General features: G+C 36.6%; 2 protein-coding genes across 5 annotated transcripts in view; both read right to left on the bottom strand.

Annotated features, from left to right (window-relative positions):
* Positions 1-12,756, bottom strand: part of LOC107714094 (protein FAM188B2-like) — a 17,353-nt gene extending 4,597 nt beyond the window's left edge. The window contains exons 1-5 of one of the 4 annotated variants that reach the window (XM_016519808.1): positions 12,706-12,756; positions 10,443-10,537; positions 9,746-9,773; positions 5,539-5,715; positions 5,018-5,140 (exon numbers count right to left, since the gene is read on the bottom strand). In XM_016519808.1, the coding sequence (XP_016375294.1) occupies positions 5,018-5,140; positions 5,539-5,715; positions 9,746-9,773; positions 10,443-10,537 (423 nt within the window). In that variant the 5' untranslated portion in view covers positions 12,706-12,756. Of the gene's footprint in view, positions 1-5,017; positions 5,141-5,538; positions 5,716-6,923; positions 7,252-9,745; positions 9,774-9,857; positions 10,240-10,276; positions 10,314-10,442; positions 10,538-12,705 lie in introns of those variants that run through there. The other 3 variants (XM_016519807.1, XM_016519806.1, XM_016519809.1) reach the window with 3 other exon arrangements.
* A 1,504-nt stretch (positions 12,757-14,260) lies between these two features.
* clrn1 (clarin 1) overlaps positions 14,261-16,529 on the bottom strand; it is an 8,135-nt gene continuing 5,866 nt past the window's right edge. The window contains exon 3 of the mRNA XM_016519804.1: positions 14,261-14,643. Coding sequence (XP_016375290.1) covers positions 14,378-14,643 — 266 coding nt within the window. The 3' untranslated portion in view covers positions 14,261-14,377. The remainder of the gene's footprint in view (positions 14,644-16,529) is intronic.

Here is a 16,529-nt window from a genome sequence, read left to right as displayed (position 1 = left end):
TATTTCAACCCAACTTTGGGTCAAATTTGGACTAACCCAACTTTTGGGTTAAAATTTTTATGTTAAAAATGTAACCCCACGGGTGGGTTAGTCCATATTTGGCCCAAAGTTGGGTTGAAACAACCCAGCATTTTTTACAGTGTATAATTAAAACAATGTGTGCCAGAAGGTTTTGTGTATTTAAAGGGACTGTTCATTAAATCAGAGACTTAAATCGCTGAATGTTAGGTTTTTATTTGCTAGAACTAACATGGAACTGTTTTTTAAACATTGTTTTTTATAAGAAATATGTCTTGAGTACCAAACCAGCATATTAGAATGTGTCAGTGAAGACACTATAACCCAGGGGTGCCAGTGTCCTGCAGAGTTTAGCTCCAACTTGCCTCAACACACCTGCCGGGAAGTTTCTAGTATGCCTAGTAAGAGCTTGATTAGCTGGTTCAGGTGTGTCTAATTGGGGTTGTAGCTAAACTCTGCAGGACACCGGCCCTCCAGGACCGAGTTTGGGCACCCCTTCTATAACCAATCGTTTTGGTTACTACTGTAACCTCTGTTCTCTGATGGAGTGACACTAGGGGTTGCAATTGGGAACCTCAAACACCTTCAGAAAACACCGGTGAGAACTTGCCAGGTGGTATTTGCATGCCACTCATCCATCCATACATACGGATATAAAAGATGATGCCGTGCTCCAGTCATTAAGATTTGTGCTGAGGAGCCGAGACCGTGTCCCAGTCATTTTAGTGGGTTGTTCTGTGTTGTGGAAGGAGGGACACCAAGTCTGGTTCCCTCCATCAGGGAACGGAGGTTACAATAGTAACTAAGATGTTCCCTATCTGTCGCTCACTTGACATTGTGTCAACTTAGTGACACTAGGGGTCACTCCCTATACTAAATGACACAACCAGATGAACTGTGTTATGAGGTTTGGTGAAGCAGATGCAGGCAGGCTGCTGTGTGCCCAATATTAGACTACGACATAACCTTCCCAATGCCCAAGTAAGCTGCCATTGTTCCCTGGTACCATAAAGAACCTTTAACATCTGAAAAAAAGAGAAAAAAGCTTCTTTGTGGCGAAAGAAGGTTCTTCAGATTATAAAAAGGGCACCCCTTCTATAACCAATCGTTTTGGTTACTACTGTAACCTCTGTTCTCTGATGGAGTGACACTAGGGGTTGCAATTGGGAACCTCAAACACCTTCAGAAAACACCGGTGAGAACTTGCCAGGTGGTATTTGCATGCCACTCATCCATCCATACATACGGATATAAAAGATGATGCCGTGCTCCAGTCATTAAGATTTGTGCTGAGGAGCCGAGACCGTGTCCCAATCATTTTAGTGGGTTGTTCTGTGTTGTGGAAGGAGGGACACCAAGTCTGGTTCCCTCCATCAGGGAACGGAGGTTACAATAGTAACCAAGATGTTCCCTATCTGTTGCTCACTTGACATTGTGTCAACTTAGTGACACTAGGGGTCCCTCCCTATACTAAATGTCACAAAACCAGCTGAACTGTGTTATGAGGTTTGGTGAAGCAGACGCAGACAGGCTGCTGTGTGCCCAATATTAGACTACGACATAACCTTCCATAAAGAACCTTTAACATCTGAAAAAAAAAAGAACGAAAAAAGCTTCTTTGTGGCGAAAGAAGGTTCTTCAGATTATAAAAAGGTAAGAAAGAGATGGTTCTGTGAAAAACCTTTGACTGAATGGTTCTTTGTGGAACCACAAATGGTTCTTCTATGGTATCGCTGTGAAGAACCTTTGAAGCACTGTTATTTTTAAGAGTGTAATGCCAGTGTAATCTGCTAATGACATGCCCCTCACTTCACTTCACATGCATATTTGCTTAGCCGCCTTAGTTTAAGCGTACCAATGATCTGTGGTTAAGAAAACGGCCAACATTTCAAGCTCATTATGCAATAATGAGGTGGCGGGTAGTGATGCAATGTTCAGACAATGGTGTCGGGCTAATCAATCTGAAGGCATGGCTTCTCCATGAAAAAGACGCACGAGAAGTGATCTACTAAAGCGTGTAACACAATCCTTCTTCACTTATATAGCTTGCAGTTCTGGCAAAGGGGAAGTGACTTTATTAACGTGATCAAACATAAGGTCAACTGTCTCAAGTTTGTGCTTTACTAGAAGTATTTTTCCAATTCCTCGAAAAGCAGGCATTTTAAGAACTGTTAAATCTGTTAAAGTGTCAAATAAGAATGCTATAACAAGTCAAATTGATTCAATTTAAGGTAATTCACTCAACAACAAAAAAAAAGGTATTACGACATGCTAGTTTTGAATTCAAGATGAGAATGTCGATTAGTTTGTCCTTTTATGCTCCATGGGAAAAAACATGTGGTTTTGAAATGACAAGTGTGAGTGAATAATGACAGAATTTTCATTTTTGAGTGAGCTATGCCTCCATTTCCAGACTGCACAAGCATAATAATTTTATGTATAATATTTATTAGTATGGAGCCCTGTACATGTCACGATTGACAATGATTTAACTAAATTAAAACGAGGGGGGGAGGGGGGATTACTACAACGTGGCCACAACTTTTAAACAAATGAATAAGTCTCAGGAATGAATTTACTTCATTTGTAGCAACAACATCTTTTTTTTCTTCCTCATGTTATGTGCAAGGCCCTGTATATTAGTGCAAATTTATCACCATCAACATTCTTTTTTTACCATTTCCATTATAAGAACTCCAATTTCATTTCATGATGTATTGCATTTAGTTTACCTTTGACATTTGTTTAGATACACATTCCCTTCACTTATGCATAAACAAGAAAGTTGCACATTTGTCTCTTCGTTAAGTAATCTAAATGAAAATAAAATTCATGTTTAATGTTTTTAGAAAATGTTACAATATCCAATTTTCAAGGGTTTATACCCAAAACTATGACGGTGGCTATTAATGAGAAGTTTACTTATACTCACCACCCTCTCAGTCTCCAGAGCATATGACATGTCAGAAAAAGGCTCCCGAAACTTGAAGAATGATTTCTTCCACTCATAGTTGAATATATGGAACGTGTTCCCAAATAAAATATTCCTTAAACTCTGTATGAGTGACGAAGCAAAATACAATATGTCAAAATAATAATAAAAAACCATGGGGGGAGGGTATTTTTTATTTGTTTACAATAAAAATCAACACCCGGATCAAGCTAACACCACTGAAATGTAGGTTTGAGTAATGCGTTACTTTACTAGTTACTTGAAAAAAGTAATCTGATTACGTAACTCGCGTTACTTGTAATGCTTTACCACCAACACTGCTTGTGTGTGTGGGAAGTTATACCGTTTTCACTCAATATGTGTCATCAACTGATGTCAGTTCGGTCACAGTTTAGTTTGGGTTCCCCCAATATGATTTTGAATTCCTAAAATATGAAAGACCACATTCCAAAGGATTATAATTCGCAAGGAGGTTTGGTGTGTCTCCAAGCACAGTCTCAAGAGCATGGAGGAGATATAGAATAAAATAGAATAGAATAGAATAGACTTTATTGTCCCATTTCTGGGAAATTTTCCATTGAACATTGTCACATAATTTTATTCGGTAACATTTTAGAATGCTGTTCCATCATTAATGAATAACTACACACACTCTTAAAAATAAAGTTGCTTCAAATGGTTCCATAAAGAATATTTAACATCTGAAACATTTCTGTTTCGAAAAAAGCTTCTTTGTGGCGAAAGAAGGTTCTTCAGATTATAAAAAGGTAAGAAAGAGATGGTTCTTTAAAGAACCTTTGACTGAATGCTTCTTTGTGGAACCACAAATGGTTCTTCTATGGCATCGCTGTGAAGAACCTTTGAAGCACTGTTATTTTTAAGAGTGTAATGCCAGTGTAATCTGCTAATGACATGCCCCTCACTTCACTTCACATGCATATTTGCTTAGCCGCCTTAGTTTAAGCGTACCAATGATCTGTGGTTAAGAAAACGGCCAACATTTCAAGCTCATTATGCAATAATGAGGTGGCGGGTAGTGATGCAATGTTCAGACAATGGTGTCGGGCTAATCAATCTGAAGGCATGGCTTCTCCATGAAAAAGACGCACGAGAAGTGATCTACTAAAGCGTGTAACACAATCCTTCTTCACTTATATAGCTTGCAGTTCTGGCAAAGGGGAAGTGACTTTATTAACGTGATCAAACATAAGGTCAACTGTCTCAAGTTTGTGCTTTACTAGAAGTATTTTTCCAATTCCTCGAAAAGCAGGCATTTTAAGAACTGTTAAATCTGTTAAAGTGTCAAATAAGAATGCTATAACAAGTCAAATTGATTCAATTTAAGGTAATTCACTCAACAACAAAAAAAAAGGTATTACGACATGCTAGTTTTGAATTCAAGATGAGAATGTCGATTAGTTTGTCCTTTTATGCTCCATGGGAAAAAACATGTGGTTTTGAAATGACAAGTGTGAGTGAATAATGACAGAATTTTCATTTTTGAGTGAGCTATGCCTCCATTTCCAGACTGCACAAGCATAATAATTTTATGTATAATATTTATTAGTATGGAGCCCTGTACATGTCACGATTGACAATGATTTAACTAAATTAAAACGAGGGGGGGAGGGGGGATTACTACAACGTGGCCACAACTTTTAAACAAATGAACAAGTCTCAGGAATGAATTTACTTCATTTGTAGCAACAACATCTTTTTTTTCTTCCTCATGTTATGTGCAAGGCCCTGTATATTAGTGCAAATTTATCACCATCAACATTCTTTTTTTACCATTTCCATTATAAGAACTCCAATTTCATTTCATGATGTATTGCATTTAGTTTACCTTTGACATTTGTTTAGATACACATTCCCTTCACTTATGCATAAACAAGAAAGTTGCACATTTGTCTCTTCGTTAAGTAATCTAAATGAAAATAAAATTCATGTTTAATGTTTTTAGAAAATGTTACAATATCCAATTTTCAAGGGTTTATACCCAAAACTATGACGGTGGCTATTAATGAGAAGTTTACTTATACTCACCACCCTCTCAGTCTCCAGAGCATATGACATGTCAGAAAAAGGCTCCCGAAACTTGAAGAATGATTTCTTCCACTCATAGTTGAATATATGGAACGTGTTCCCAAATAAAATATTCCTTAAACTCTGTATGAGTGACGAAGCAAAATACAATATGTCAAAATAATAATAAAAAACCATGGGGGGAGGGTATTTTTTATTTGTTTACAATAAAAATCAACACCCGGATCAAGCTAACACCACTGAAATGTAGGTTTGCAATCTTATTATTTTATCATTATATTTAACTTTTTTTCTCTACGACATTCTGGTGGATTTTTTTCACCCATTTAGTGGAATTAGCAGTAGTTATGACTAGACTAACCAGATCTATTGCTTACAGTTCTAATAAATAAATGATGAGTCAATATCCTGTCTTTTGTCTCCGGGGCACACATATATACACACAGCTCAAGTCTGTTATGAGACACATGGGAGGCATGAGAGCAGAGGGTCAAGTGACAGGGTCATGTTCCACGACTCACCACCGCCAGCTCTGGTGACAGCGGTTGCCCACCCAGACTCGGAGACACTGTGAGGGTTCGAGGAATGGAGTAGGGCGCTGTGAACTGCTCGTTCTGTGCTCCGATGTGATGGGCCGAGGTGGCAGGTCTAGAGGAGTCGTCACTGTCCTCTTCAGATTTGATCTTCTCACTAGGTCGCTATACAAGTGATAAAGTCCAGTTGTTACAGTATACCTTCTACCTTGTCTTGCCATTAAATTACTTTTATTATATAATCACAAAACATATTTTTTTAGGTTGTCTGACAAATCCCAGCAGACACACAACGTCATAAGACGTTGATATTTGGTTACGATTTTCATTTTCAACCAAAATGCAACGTCTGTCTGACGTCATGTCCAACGTCTACCTGACGTTACATAGACGTCCGGTGCCTGCTGGGATCACTGCATATAGGATCTTGGTTTATTTTAATTTTTTATTTATTTGTTTGTTTGTTTGCAAACAACATAATTATTCAAAACTTCTGACCAGGTTAAGAAATGATAATGCTTATAAAAAAAACCTCTCTTATGCTCACCAAGGCTGCATTCATTTGACAACAATATAGTAAAAATATTAATAGCTTTAAAGAATGTTACATTCAAAAGAACTGATTTCTGTTGTAAAATATTTAAAAATCGGTTTAAAAAAATTATAAATTTCTGACACTTTTGATCAATTTTATATTTCCGTGCCGTAAAAAAAAAAGTATTCATTTCATTTTGATCCATCCATCAATCAATCAATAAATCTTACACTAAACTTACCAGTTTCCACAAAAATATTAAGCAGAAAAAAAAAAATGCTTTGCCATCACAGGAATAAATTGCATTTTAAAATATATTAAGACAGAAATCGGTTCTTTTAATTTTTTTTTTAATTTTTACTGTATTTTTGATCAAATAAATGTAGCATAAGTGAGCAAAAGAGACTAGAAAAATAAGAAAAAATAACAATTAAATAAACAAAAAACTTAATTGCTCTTAATTATTCCAAACTCTTGACCGGAAGTGTACAGTATATATAGGTTATATCACAATTTTTGTTTCAATTTATATTTACACATTTGAAGGTGAGGCCTACACAGATGTGGAGTAACAAGGTTTTTCAATAAACTACTTAAAATCTCACTTTTATCCAATGATAATCAACTTTTATTTTTGATGATCAAAGTAGCCCTAGATCTAATATTTTTGTTACATTTTTGAACATAACATATAAATATTACTTATACATTTATATTCTGTCTATTTCTAACCTCTCCTTATAACTCTTCAAACAACAGAAATCCCAAAAGCACTGTTTCTAATCTTATTAAGATGCCAGGTTTGAGATGAATGAGCCATCATCAGTAGATAACTCACATTTTGGTTTCTCTTCACCTCCTCTTGAAGAAGCTCTATGTAGCTCAGCCTGGAGTGCTGCAAACTCTTGATGGTTTGCAGAAGGTCCTGATAAGCCGTCATGATGGCTTTTACATGCACTCTACTACTGCATGTATATTCGCTTTCACACATGACATTGTGTGGATATGCCTAGTAAACTGCCTTAGAGGTAATGTGGTAGCAAACATACACCTCTCCTCCAGTCTGTGATACTGAGTTTGTTGAGAGGATTGCAGCCACGCAGGCACACGCATACTCTCATCTGATTGGCTGACTGCGTGTCATGGGAGAAATGACATACAGCCACCTGAGAGCACAGGGTCTGAAGTATCAATTATCGAAATATCAGACTTAACCACATAAGAATGGCATAAGCACACGGGACGTTATATTTACATTCGCACCATTTAAGAGGTGTTCACACAGATGCGTTATTGCATTAAAAACCAGCTGCAAGCACAATAGAATGCATCAGAACACAAGTTAGGAGACGTGTTTTCAAATATTAAGCAGAAACATTTCACCACAAAATTTAAGTTCCGTCATCATTTACTCACCCTTGAGATAGGATGTCTGCCTATATACACTTTACAAAATATTGACTATAAGCCTCCAAAAGTATTCCAATGTAATATAAATTCATTCACAAAACAGACTTAAGTATCAGCACATCAGAATATAGCACAGAGTTTGTATATTACTTTTATTTAAATTTTTCATTTTGAGTCTTGAGTAACCATTAATTAAAGGGATACTCCACCCCAAAATTAAAATTTTGACATGTCAGATCGATTAAGTGATTAATGACAAAATTTTCATTTGGGGTGGAGTATCCCTTTAACCTTCTGGTATTGTTCAGTAATTTTTGACTGAAAAATTTTACGTTTTGCTTTTTTAGAATTTTTTTTCTACATCGGAATGGTACGAAACGTGGTAAGGGTTCTGGCACTTCGTATGTGAAAAAATAAATAAATAAAAATCATGGACATGATTCGAAAAGGTTAAACGGTCTGGAAAAAAAATAAAACACTTGTCACACTTGAACCGCTTTTCCACCGAAATTACCTGGAACAATTTGTGCCAAGAACTTTTTTTCCCGCAGACCTGATGCTGTCTGCGTTTCCATCGCGGTCTAAAGTACCGTGAAGATTAGGAAAATAGTCTGGTGACGTAGGTCTGTGCGCGTTTCTCAATACCAAGTGCGCAAATTTCAGACTTGCGTCCTCGGTAGTTCAGACTTCGCGAGTTCGACTCGGGAGTGTGAACTCCCGGGGACGGAACAACGCAATTCCCGTAATTCTGCAAATGGAACAGCAGCGTACTTGATAACGTCAATCAGCTCGCCTCGGCTTCTGCAATTTTCCTCACTGTATTTACAATAAGACGAAATCGGCGAAGCACATTTTCAAATAGGCGCTGTCTTTATAAATAAACCGCAGATTTTAGTTTAAAACAACTACATTCTCACCTGAAATACTCTTCAAACTACATTTCATGACACAATAACAGTAATATTTTGACAATTATGCGAATATGGTGGTTGAAATACAATGCTGCGTGAACTCAACCAATCAGCATGTTCAGCGCCCAAGTCCCGCCCCCAAAAGTTCCGGACCTTTAAAAAAGTACTGCGGCCCTGTCCCAAATGGAGCACTTCATTTGCACTTGCAGTTTTACGGACTTACAATGGCCGCCGCGTGCACATGTCCGTTAAGTCCACGAGCGTCCGTTATGTGCCCTCGATCTGCACTTCTGCCGAGCCCGCACTGGTGGGGTTTAGGGTTTAGAGGGTTTAGGGTGCCATTTCCCAAATGGCACCCTAAACCCTCGCGGTCTTCCTCTGAGTCCGCACTTTCGTGACGTAATGCTGCTTTTTACTGTCGGGTAGAAGTCTGCTGTGGAGCTCGCCCCAGTGCGGGCTTGGCAGAAGTGCGGATCGAGGGCACATAACAGCAGCAAAGGGGGCGCTCACGAGCACCCTTCTGAATGCTAAAATGATGAATGGGACACCTTATGGTCTCGTGGACTTAACAGACACACGTACGCGGCAGCCATTGTAAGTCCGTAAGACCGCAAGTACACTTTCTGAGGGGTACATTTTTACTAAACTTTATTTAGATCCTGGTTCCTGCGTGGAAACACACCGAGTACCGGCCCAAAGTCCTTAGTTCCTGGGGAAAGTTCCTGCGGTGGAAAAGGGCTTTTGTACTTGAATTTGAATGGAATGGGAAGTGAATTTCATTTGGTAGAAATGTTTACAGCACTCAAACAAATTTTTGAGATAAGGTCATTTTTTAGATATCAACCTCAAATTTGGAACACAACTTGTTTTTGTATTTATGTCTGATTTTCTCAGTTTTAGAGTAAACCATGTTTTGGGAGAAAAATTGTAAAATAGTATTTTTGTGCATTTTTAATAATAATAAGCCTAAAATTCAACATCGTTTTTTTTTTTTTCATTTCAGCAATAATCTAGCAAGTGTCTTTTTCAAGAGACCATAAAATATCATAGAATACCCCTAAAAATGCAACATATTTAAAAAAAAAAACATTAACAAACTAAAATACATAACTAAAATATAGAACTATAGAAATATAGATTCATGTTTTGAATCATACCCGTTGGGAACGATGTGAAAGGGAATAAATGATGACACTTTTGTCATTTTGAGCTAAACTAGTACATTTTTGCTTTAAAACACAGCGCTTGTGAACGCATCCTGGGTATATGTCTAAATTAGAAATAGAAAACATTTAGCAATCCAAAAATAAATAAATAAAAAAATACTACTAAGACTTACTTTAACATAGCCCTGTGGTAATTCCAACCTGAAAGGTAAAAACAGGTGAGTAAACATGGAGGGTCGTTGGGCAGCAGAAGACAGCAGACAGTGTGCGTGCGAGCGTACGTACCCGTGGGAGTTAAATATCTCTCTCCATTTACCCAGTTCCGCGGTCTGCTGGAGGATTTCATCTATTTCACTGCTCGCCTCCACATCAGTGTCCATCTGCAGGTGACAGCAAACATCACACCAGCGTTTAGTTCGAGTCCCAACTTTCCTGCCTCGTGTTCCGCAGGATTCCAGGTGAAAGAGTCTCACAGCTCCCCCAGGAACACAAAATAAAAGAATATACAAGTGAGGCAAGCGCCTTGTTGCTTAGGCTGCGTGCAGACAGGACGCGTTCAGGCGTACAATTTCTTTGAGCGTTGCGTCTTTTGAACACGAGAGCGCGTCCTGTGTGAGCGCGTTATTATTGTGAACATTAGTGGAACGATACAGTAAGCCTACATTTATGCACTCTTAAAACGGATGTGTTCAAAACAACACAACCTGTGTTATAACTTAACACACGTGTGTCAGTTAACAGCTTGTGGAGTGATGTAGGCAGCAATGTGATTGGATGATAGTCAACCTGAAAGGTAAAAACAGGTGAGTAAACATGGAGGGTCGTTGGGCAGCAGAAGACAGCAGACAGTGTGCGTGCGAGCGTACGTACCCGTGGGAGTTAAATATCTCTCTCCATTTACCCAGTTCCGCGGTCTGCTGGAGGATTTCATCTATTTCACTGCTCGCCTCCACATCAGTGTCCATCTGCAGGTGACAGCAAACATCACACCAGCGTTTAGTTCGAGTCCCAACTTTCCTGCCTCGTGTTCCGCAGGATTCCAGGTGAAAGAGTCTCACAGCTCCCCCAGGAACACAAAATAAAAGAAAATACAAGTGAGGCAAGCGCCTTGTTGCTTAGGCTGCGTGCAGACAGGACGCGTTCAGGCGTACAATTTCTTTGAGCGTTGCGTCTTTTGAACACGAGAGCGCGTCCTGTGTGAGCGCGTTATTATTGTGAACATTAGTGGAACGATACAGTAAGCCTACATTTATGCACTCTTAAAACGGATGTGTTCAAAACAACACAACCCGTGTTATAACTTAACACACGTGTGTCAGTTAACAGCTTGTGGAGTGATGTAGGCATCAATGTGATTGGATGATAGTTAACACATATTGTGTTGGGCACACTGTGTTGTTTCTCTCTCTCTCGCTCTCTCTCTCACTCTCTTTCTTTTTACACATGATCAACTTAAAATTACACAAAATGTGCTAAAATGGCCATAACACAAAAAATGTGTTATTAATGAACACGTCCTTTTTGAGAGTGGAATATAGTAGTAGTTTTAAACATTACTTTGTGAATTAAGCTTAAGTTGTGGAAGGCATATTTAGATGTGTTGCAGTACAGCAGGCAAAAACATAAAAAATAAATAAAAAGCAGAGTTGCAGTGAATATAGTCTACTGATTCACTTACCTCAATTCTCTGTACATTAGTGCAGAAGTTTATGGTTGTTTCAGATTTTCTTGCTATAGCCTATAATGAAGTCTAGGTTATTCAAGTAATAGTACAATAGATAAATCAACAGATTAACATTAGTAATTAACATTGTTATTTAATGTGTGAATCTGCTTGCATGAAAAAGTTCAGTAGTTTTTATACATCAAATATGACCCAAACACTGAAATAAATGAACTTTTCCATGACATTCTAATATATTGAGATGCACCTGTAGTCTCTCACACACGCTATTCTCAATGAGTACAGTATTATAAACAACTGTACTAAGGCAACAAATAATTTGACATAAGAGGATTTTTTATGTATGTATGTGTGTATGTATGTATTTAGTTAGTTAATTGGTTAGTGATTGATTGATGTTGACTACATTATAATGAAGATCAGTGAAATCCAAACTAAAATTGTAGCTTGAAGATGTACAAGCTTCATTTAGTCATATAACATTAATTTGTCAAGCGTTATAAAATGCCATAAGTAATATAAAATTAAGTCAATTACAAAATAATTTAATTATTAGCAATTTAATTTAATAGTTTGGGCTCTGTTGTTAATTGTAACTTTTAAAATTAAAGTAATGTGCAAGTAATCGCATTCCCTATATAGTTACCGGCATTAACAGAACTAGACTTTTTATCCTTAAGAAATGTTAAATTAGAAGCAACTTGCTTCATTTTTTCCCTCCTGCTTTACCGAAAATGTATATATAGAGCAAGTGTATAAAATGTAGAAGTTCACAAAGCTTAGTCTTTACAAAATCATCCACTTGCTCTTTGGTTGCAGCTCCATCTACGATGCATTGTTGACACTGATGCGTCTGCTTGGCAAGGTTTTCAACATAAGCTGCATAACAGATTTCAATAGCAAAAGCAGAAGCAGAAGCAAAAGCACATGCATTTGGAATGCATACCAAATGATGCATATCAAATATGATCAAAATGCAAATGCTGACATATGATGAACACACTTTCTGGTTAACCAGCAATCGAGAAAAATATGACTGTATGCCTCTATTTGGTTCTGTGCGCCGGAAATAAAGTGGTGATGCGTGCAAAGACTGAGCGGTCATGTTTGAGCTTTCTCACGGAATATAACAGCAAACTGAAAAAAAAGGACAATAGTGATACTGATACTGAAAACTTGGAATATTTGTAAAGCAACAGATTATGACGTTATAAGAGTTTGCTTTAAGACTAATTCTGAAATATTCATGACTGAATGTACTCGTCAGCCAATTCAACTGAATTCAACTTTCAAAATAACTTTGAATAGAAAGTTGAGCTGCTAATTCTGTATTGCTTTAATTCAAATATACTTGATTTACCGTTCATTTATTTGTCACAGACTCTGAATCACTTTTAAATTGAGTCAACCTAAATCTGTGTCACACAACCCCAAAAAGAGAAGCCATACCTTATCTCTTCTTCAGAGATGAGTATCAGAATGCGGTTCAGGATAAAGTCCTCTAAACTCTGACAAAAGTTCAAACCTCAGTGTGAACCAGGTCACCAAGACATGGCTTATATACCAGACACTTTCTATTCAGGAGGCAGACAGACACATGGCTGCACAACATGACAGAGAGCCTCCTTTCATTTTACAGTTTCCTGGCAGCAGGTGGAGTATGTTTCTTTTCTGTTGGTCTGAATTCAGTGCTAACAAAGCAGTGCTCTTTCATGATGTCTTGAGTGATGAGAGCTGCTTTTCTCTTCTTTCACAGCATTGTTCCTGGATGCATAAAACCTCCCAAACATATTTATAAATGTACATAAAATGTTCGTAAATGTACAAACTTTATACTATACTGTACTATGTTGTCTGTTGCATTATAAAGAAAGTGAAACTAGAATATCTCATATGATTTAAAGGCACAGAATTCATATTGACCAGAAAAGCTGCAGTCCAATAACAATCACGAAAAACAAAGTGTCAGAATGCATACAGCACATCATTGTGTACTTTTGTATATATATATTTTTTTTTTTGTATTTTTGGCCCCTTTCATTCTTATTACTTTTTACACTCATTTTTAATTATTATTATTAATCCACTTTAATTTAATTCTCAGTTTGAAAATAGCATTCGAGAACATTTCAGTGTTTACATACCAAACACTGATTTATTAAACATCACATTATATTATGAATAAGTGCACATTGGCACAACGCGAGTGTCTAAACACACAGGAGACAAATAAGAAGAATTTATGAAATATGCAAATACAATAAAATTATACAATATCAGTTAAACGTGGAAAAGTTAATGAGAACATTAAATCCATATTGATCATCAAATAAGTGATAAATCAATATGAATTGCTTCATCTGTCTGGTATTCTAAAGCCACGGTTATAGTTGGATGCATATCAATTAGATGCAACATCATTTTATTATATAAATAATTGTTTATGCATTTACATGCATGTATATTTAAATATCTAGGCATATTTAAAAACATAAATTTGAAGTAAACTAAACAAATGAGATTTTTTACAATATTTTATTTAATCTCATTTTAAGTAATGCAACATGTTTTTTTTAATGGTTTTAGCTATTTTTGCTAATACTTTTAATTGGTGAGTTGTAGTGAATTAATAAAGTCAAACAAACTTATTTTGGTGCACTGTTCTGTTAAAAATGTGCCTGTACTATTTTTTAAAACAAATGGTGCTTGGTTTGATTTTGTTATGTAATGCAAAGACATTCATGCATATTTAAGTGTGGCTTAAGTGTCAAAACAGTTTCTGGGGTCACTGCAGAATTGTCAATCGCATCCCTTTCTGATTATAAAAGATCCGCAACCAAAGGAAACTGTCACGTTCCCAGCCAGACTGGAAACTACAGGGTGTTTTCATCAGCCGTTTGAAATCGTGAGCGTTGATTGTCTGAGTGATTGACAGAATGAATGCCTCCCCGCTGCGAGATAAGACACCAAGCATCTGCAAGTTCATCAATGGCTTAAGAGGCTCAGATGTGTTCAGCTGTAAACAAAACGGATGCCGCTCTTCGGAAGACTCCTATTGAGAAGTGCTAGTCGCTGCGGTAGGATGTCGTGTGCAGGGGAGGAAGTAGAACAAAAGAGCTGGTCAGTACATGAGATCCGCCGCTCCTGTGCTCGCATCAGACTCTTTGGCCTCCTGAAAGGGGAACTGGATCCCGGCCAGGCGGATGAGCAAGATGTTGAGGCCGTGCATGAGGAAGGTGAGGAAGACGAGCCAGAAGGATCTGTCGTACCTCTCGTTTTGCGTCTTGTAGACGAAGCTGGCATCGTTGAAGTTGAAGATGATCTCGGTCAGGTGGTGCAGCTTCACCTCCGAGGAGAACAGGATGAGGACCATGCAGGCGCACAAACCTGACAGGAAATAGAATGATAGATAAAAGCATACATAAAATGCATAATAAACAAAAACTCTTCTGAAGGAGATGAAAATGCTGTCATTATTTTCATGTTTTCGACCATGCAGTGAAAGCCAATGGTCTCCAAAACAACACTGGGCCCTTACTGACTTTCTCACTTAATACAGGTTTGTAATGAGTTAGACCAAATGACTCATATTTGGTTGAACTATTAACACCCTTTAAATAAGAAAAGCCTCAGAGCAACCATTGTTTGAGTTTAGCTGTATTCTTGACGCTTAGGTTCTTACCACATCCCTTCACTATAGAGGAGCTTCGTTTACCTTGCCATTTAAAAATGCATTTTATCTTGGGAAGTATAAGTGATACTTTAAACCCATTTCGCTTTTTAGGGCTTTCAAATACAGCCCTAAATAAAAGTCTGTCTGCCCCTTTTTATGCAGTCTCCAAAAGGGCAAAAAAGTACCATAAAAAGGGCAGTGAGCAACATATATATATATATATATATATATATATATATATATATACTGTATATACTACCATTCAGAAGTTTGGGGCTAATTTTTTAAGACTCAAATGAATACTTTTATTCAGTAAGAATTCATTAAAATGAACAAAAAGTGACAGTAAAGTCTTACGTTGTTACAAAAAAAAAATAGTATTTTGAATAAATGCTGTTCTTTTGAACTTTCTATTCATCTGTTTGATCCTGAAATAATAGGTATCACGGTTTCCAAGAAATAAAAAAAAAAGCACAGCTGTTTTCAACAACGTGATAATAATAATCAGAAATGTTTCTTGAGCAGCAAATTGGCATATTGTAATGATGCTGAAAATCCAGCACTGATCACATAGATAAATTACATATTAAAAATATATTTTAAAATATATTCAAAAACAGGTAGAGGTATTTTTAATTATGATAATATTTCACAATATTACTATTTCGACTGTATTTTTGATCACATAAATGCAGCCAAAAAACACATCACATAAATGCAGCCAATGAGAAAAAAAAAAAAAATCCTACCAACCCCAAACTTCTGAACCAAAATATATGTATTTTAAGTGCAAATATAACCATATTCAAAATGTAAAATTAATTGTGCCAATACTGTTTTTTTTTACCGCCCTGTATTAATCAGTGTAAAAATAAAAGGACACTTGATATGCATTTGCTTAAAATAAAAATAAAGTTAATTGTTGTTATGTATGTACACTCTAAAAAATGCTGGGTTAAATAAACAACCCAACCGCTGGGTCAAAACAACCCAATAGCTGGGTTTATCCCTTTTTAACCCAGTGCTGGGTTTGTCCCTTTTTAACCCAGCACTGGGTTATATTTAACCCAGCATTTTTTAGAGTGTATTTATATAACAACAATTAACTTTATTTTTATTTTAAGCAAATGCATATCAAGTGTCCTTTTATTTTTACACTGATTAATACAGGGCGGTAAAAAAAAACAGTATTGGCACAATTAATTTTACATTTTGAATATGGTTATATTTGCACTTAAAATACATATATTTTGGTTCAGAAGTTTGGGGTTGGTAGGATTTTTTTTTTTTTTCTCATTGGCTGCATTTATGTGATGTGTTTTTTGGCTGCATTTATGTGATCAAAAATACAGTCGAAATAGTAATATTGTGAAATATTATCATAATTAAAAATACCTCTACCTGTTTTTGAATATATTTTAAAATATATTTTTAATATGTAATTTATCTATGTGATCAGTGCTGGATTTTCAGCATCATTACAATATGCCAATTTGCTGCTCAAGAAACATTTCTGATTATTATTATCACGTTGTTGAAAACAGCTGTGCTTTTTTTTTTATTTCTTGGAAACCGTGATACCTATTATTTCAGGATCAAA

The sequence above is a fragment of the Sinocyclocheilus rhinocerous genome, unplaced genomic scaffold (genome assembly GCF_001515625.1).
Source record: "Sinocyclocheilus rhinocerous isolate Xijiao unplaced genomic scaffold, SAMN03320098_v1.1 scaffold3677, whole genome shotgun sequence".
In the NCBI taxonomy this organism is placed as follows: domain Eukaryota; kingdom Metazoa; phylum Chordata; class Actinopteri; order Cypriniformes; family Cyprinidae; genus Sinocyclocheilus; species Sinocyclocheilus rhinocerous.
This window is presented reverse-complemented; position numbering and strand designations above follow the sequence as displayed.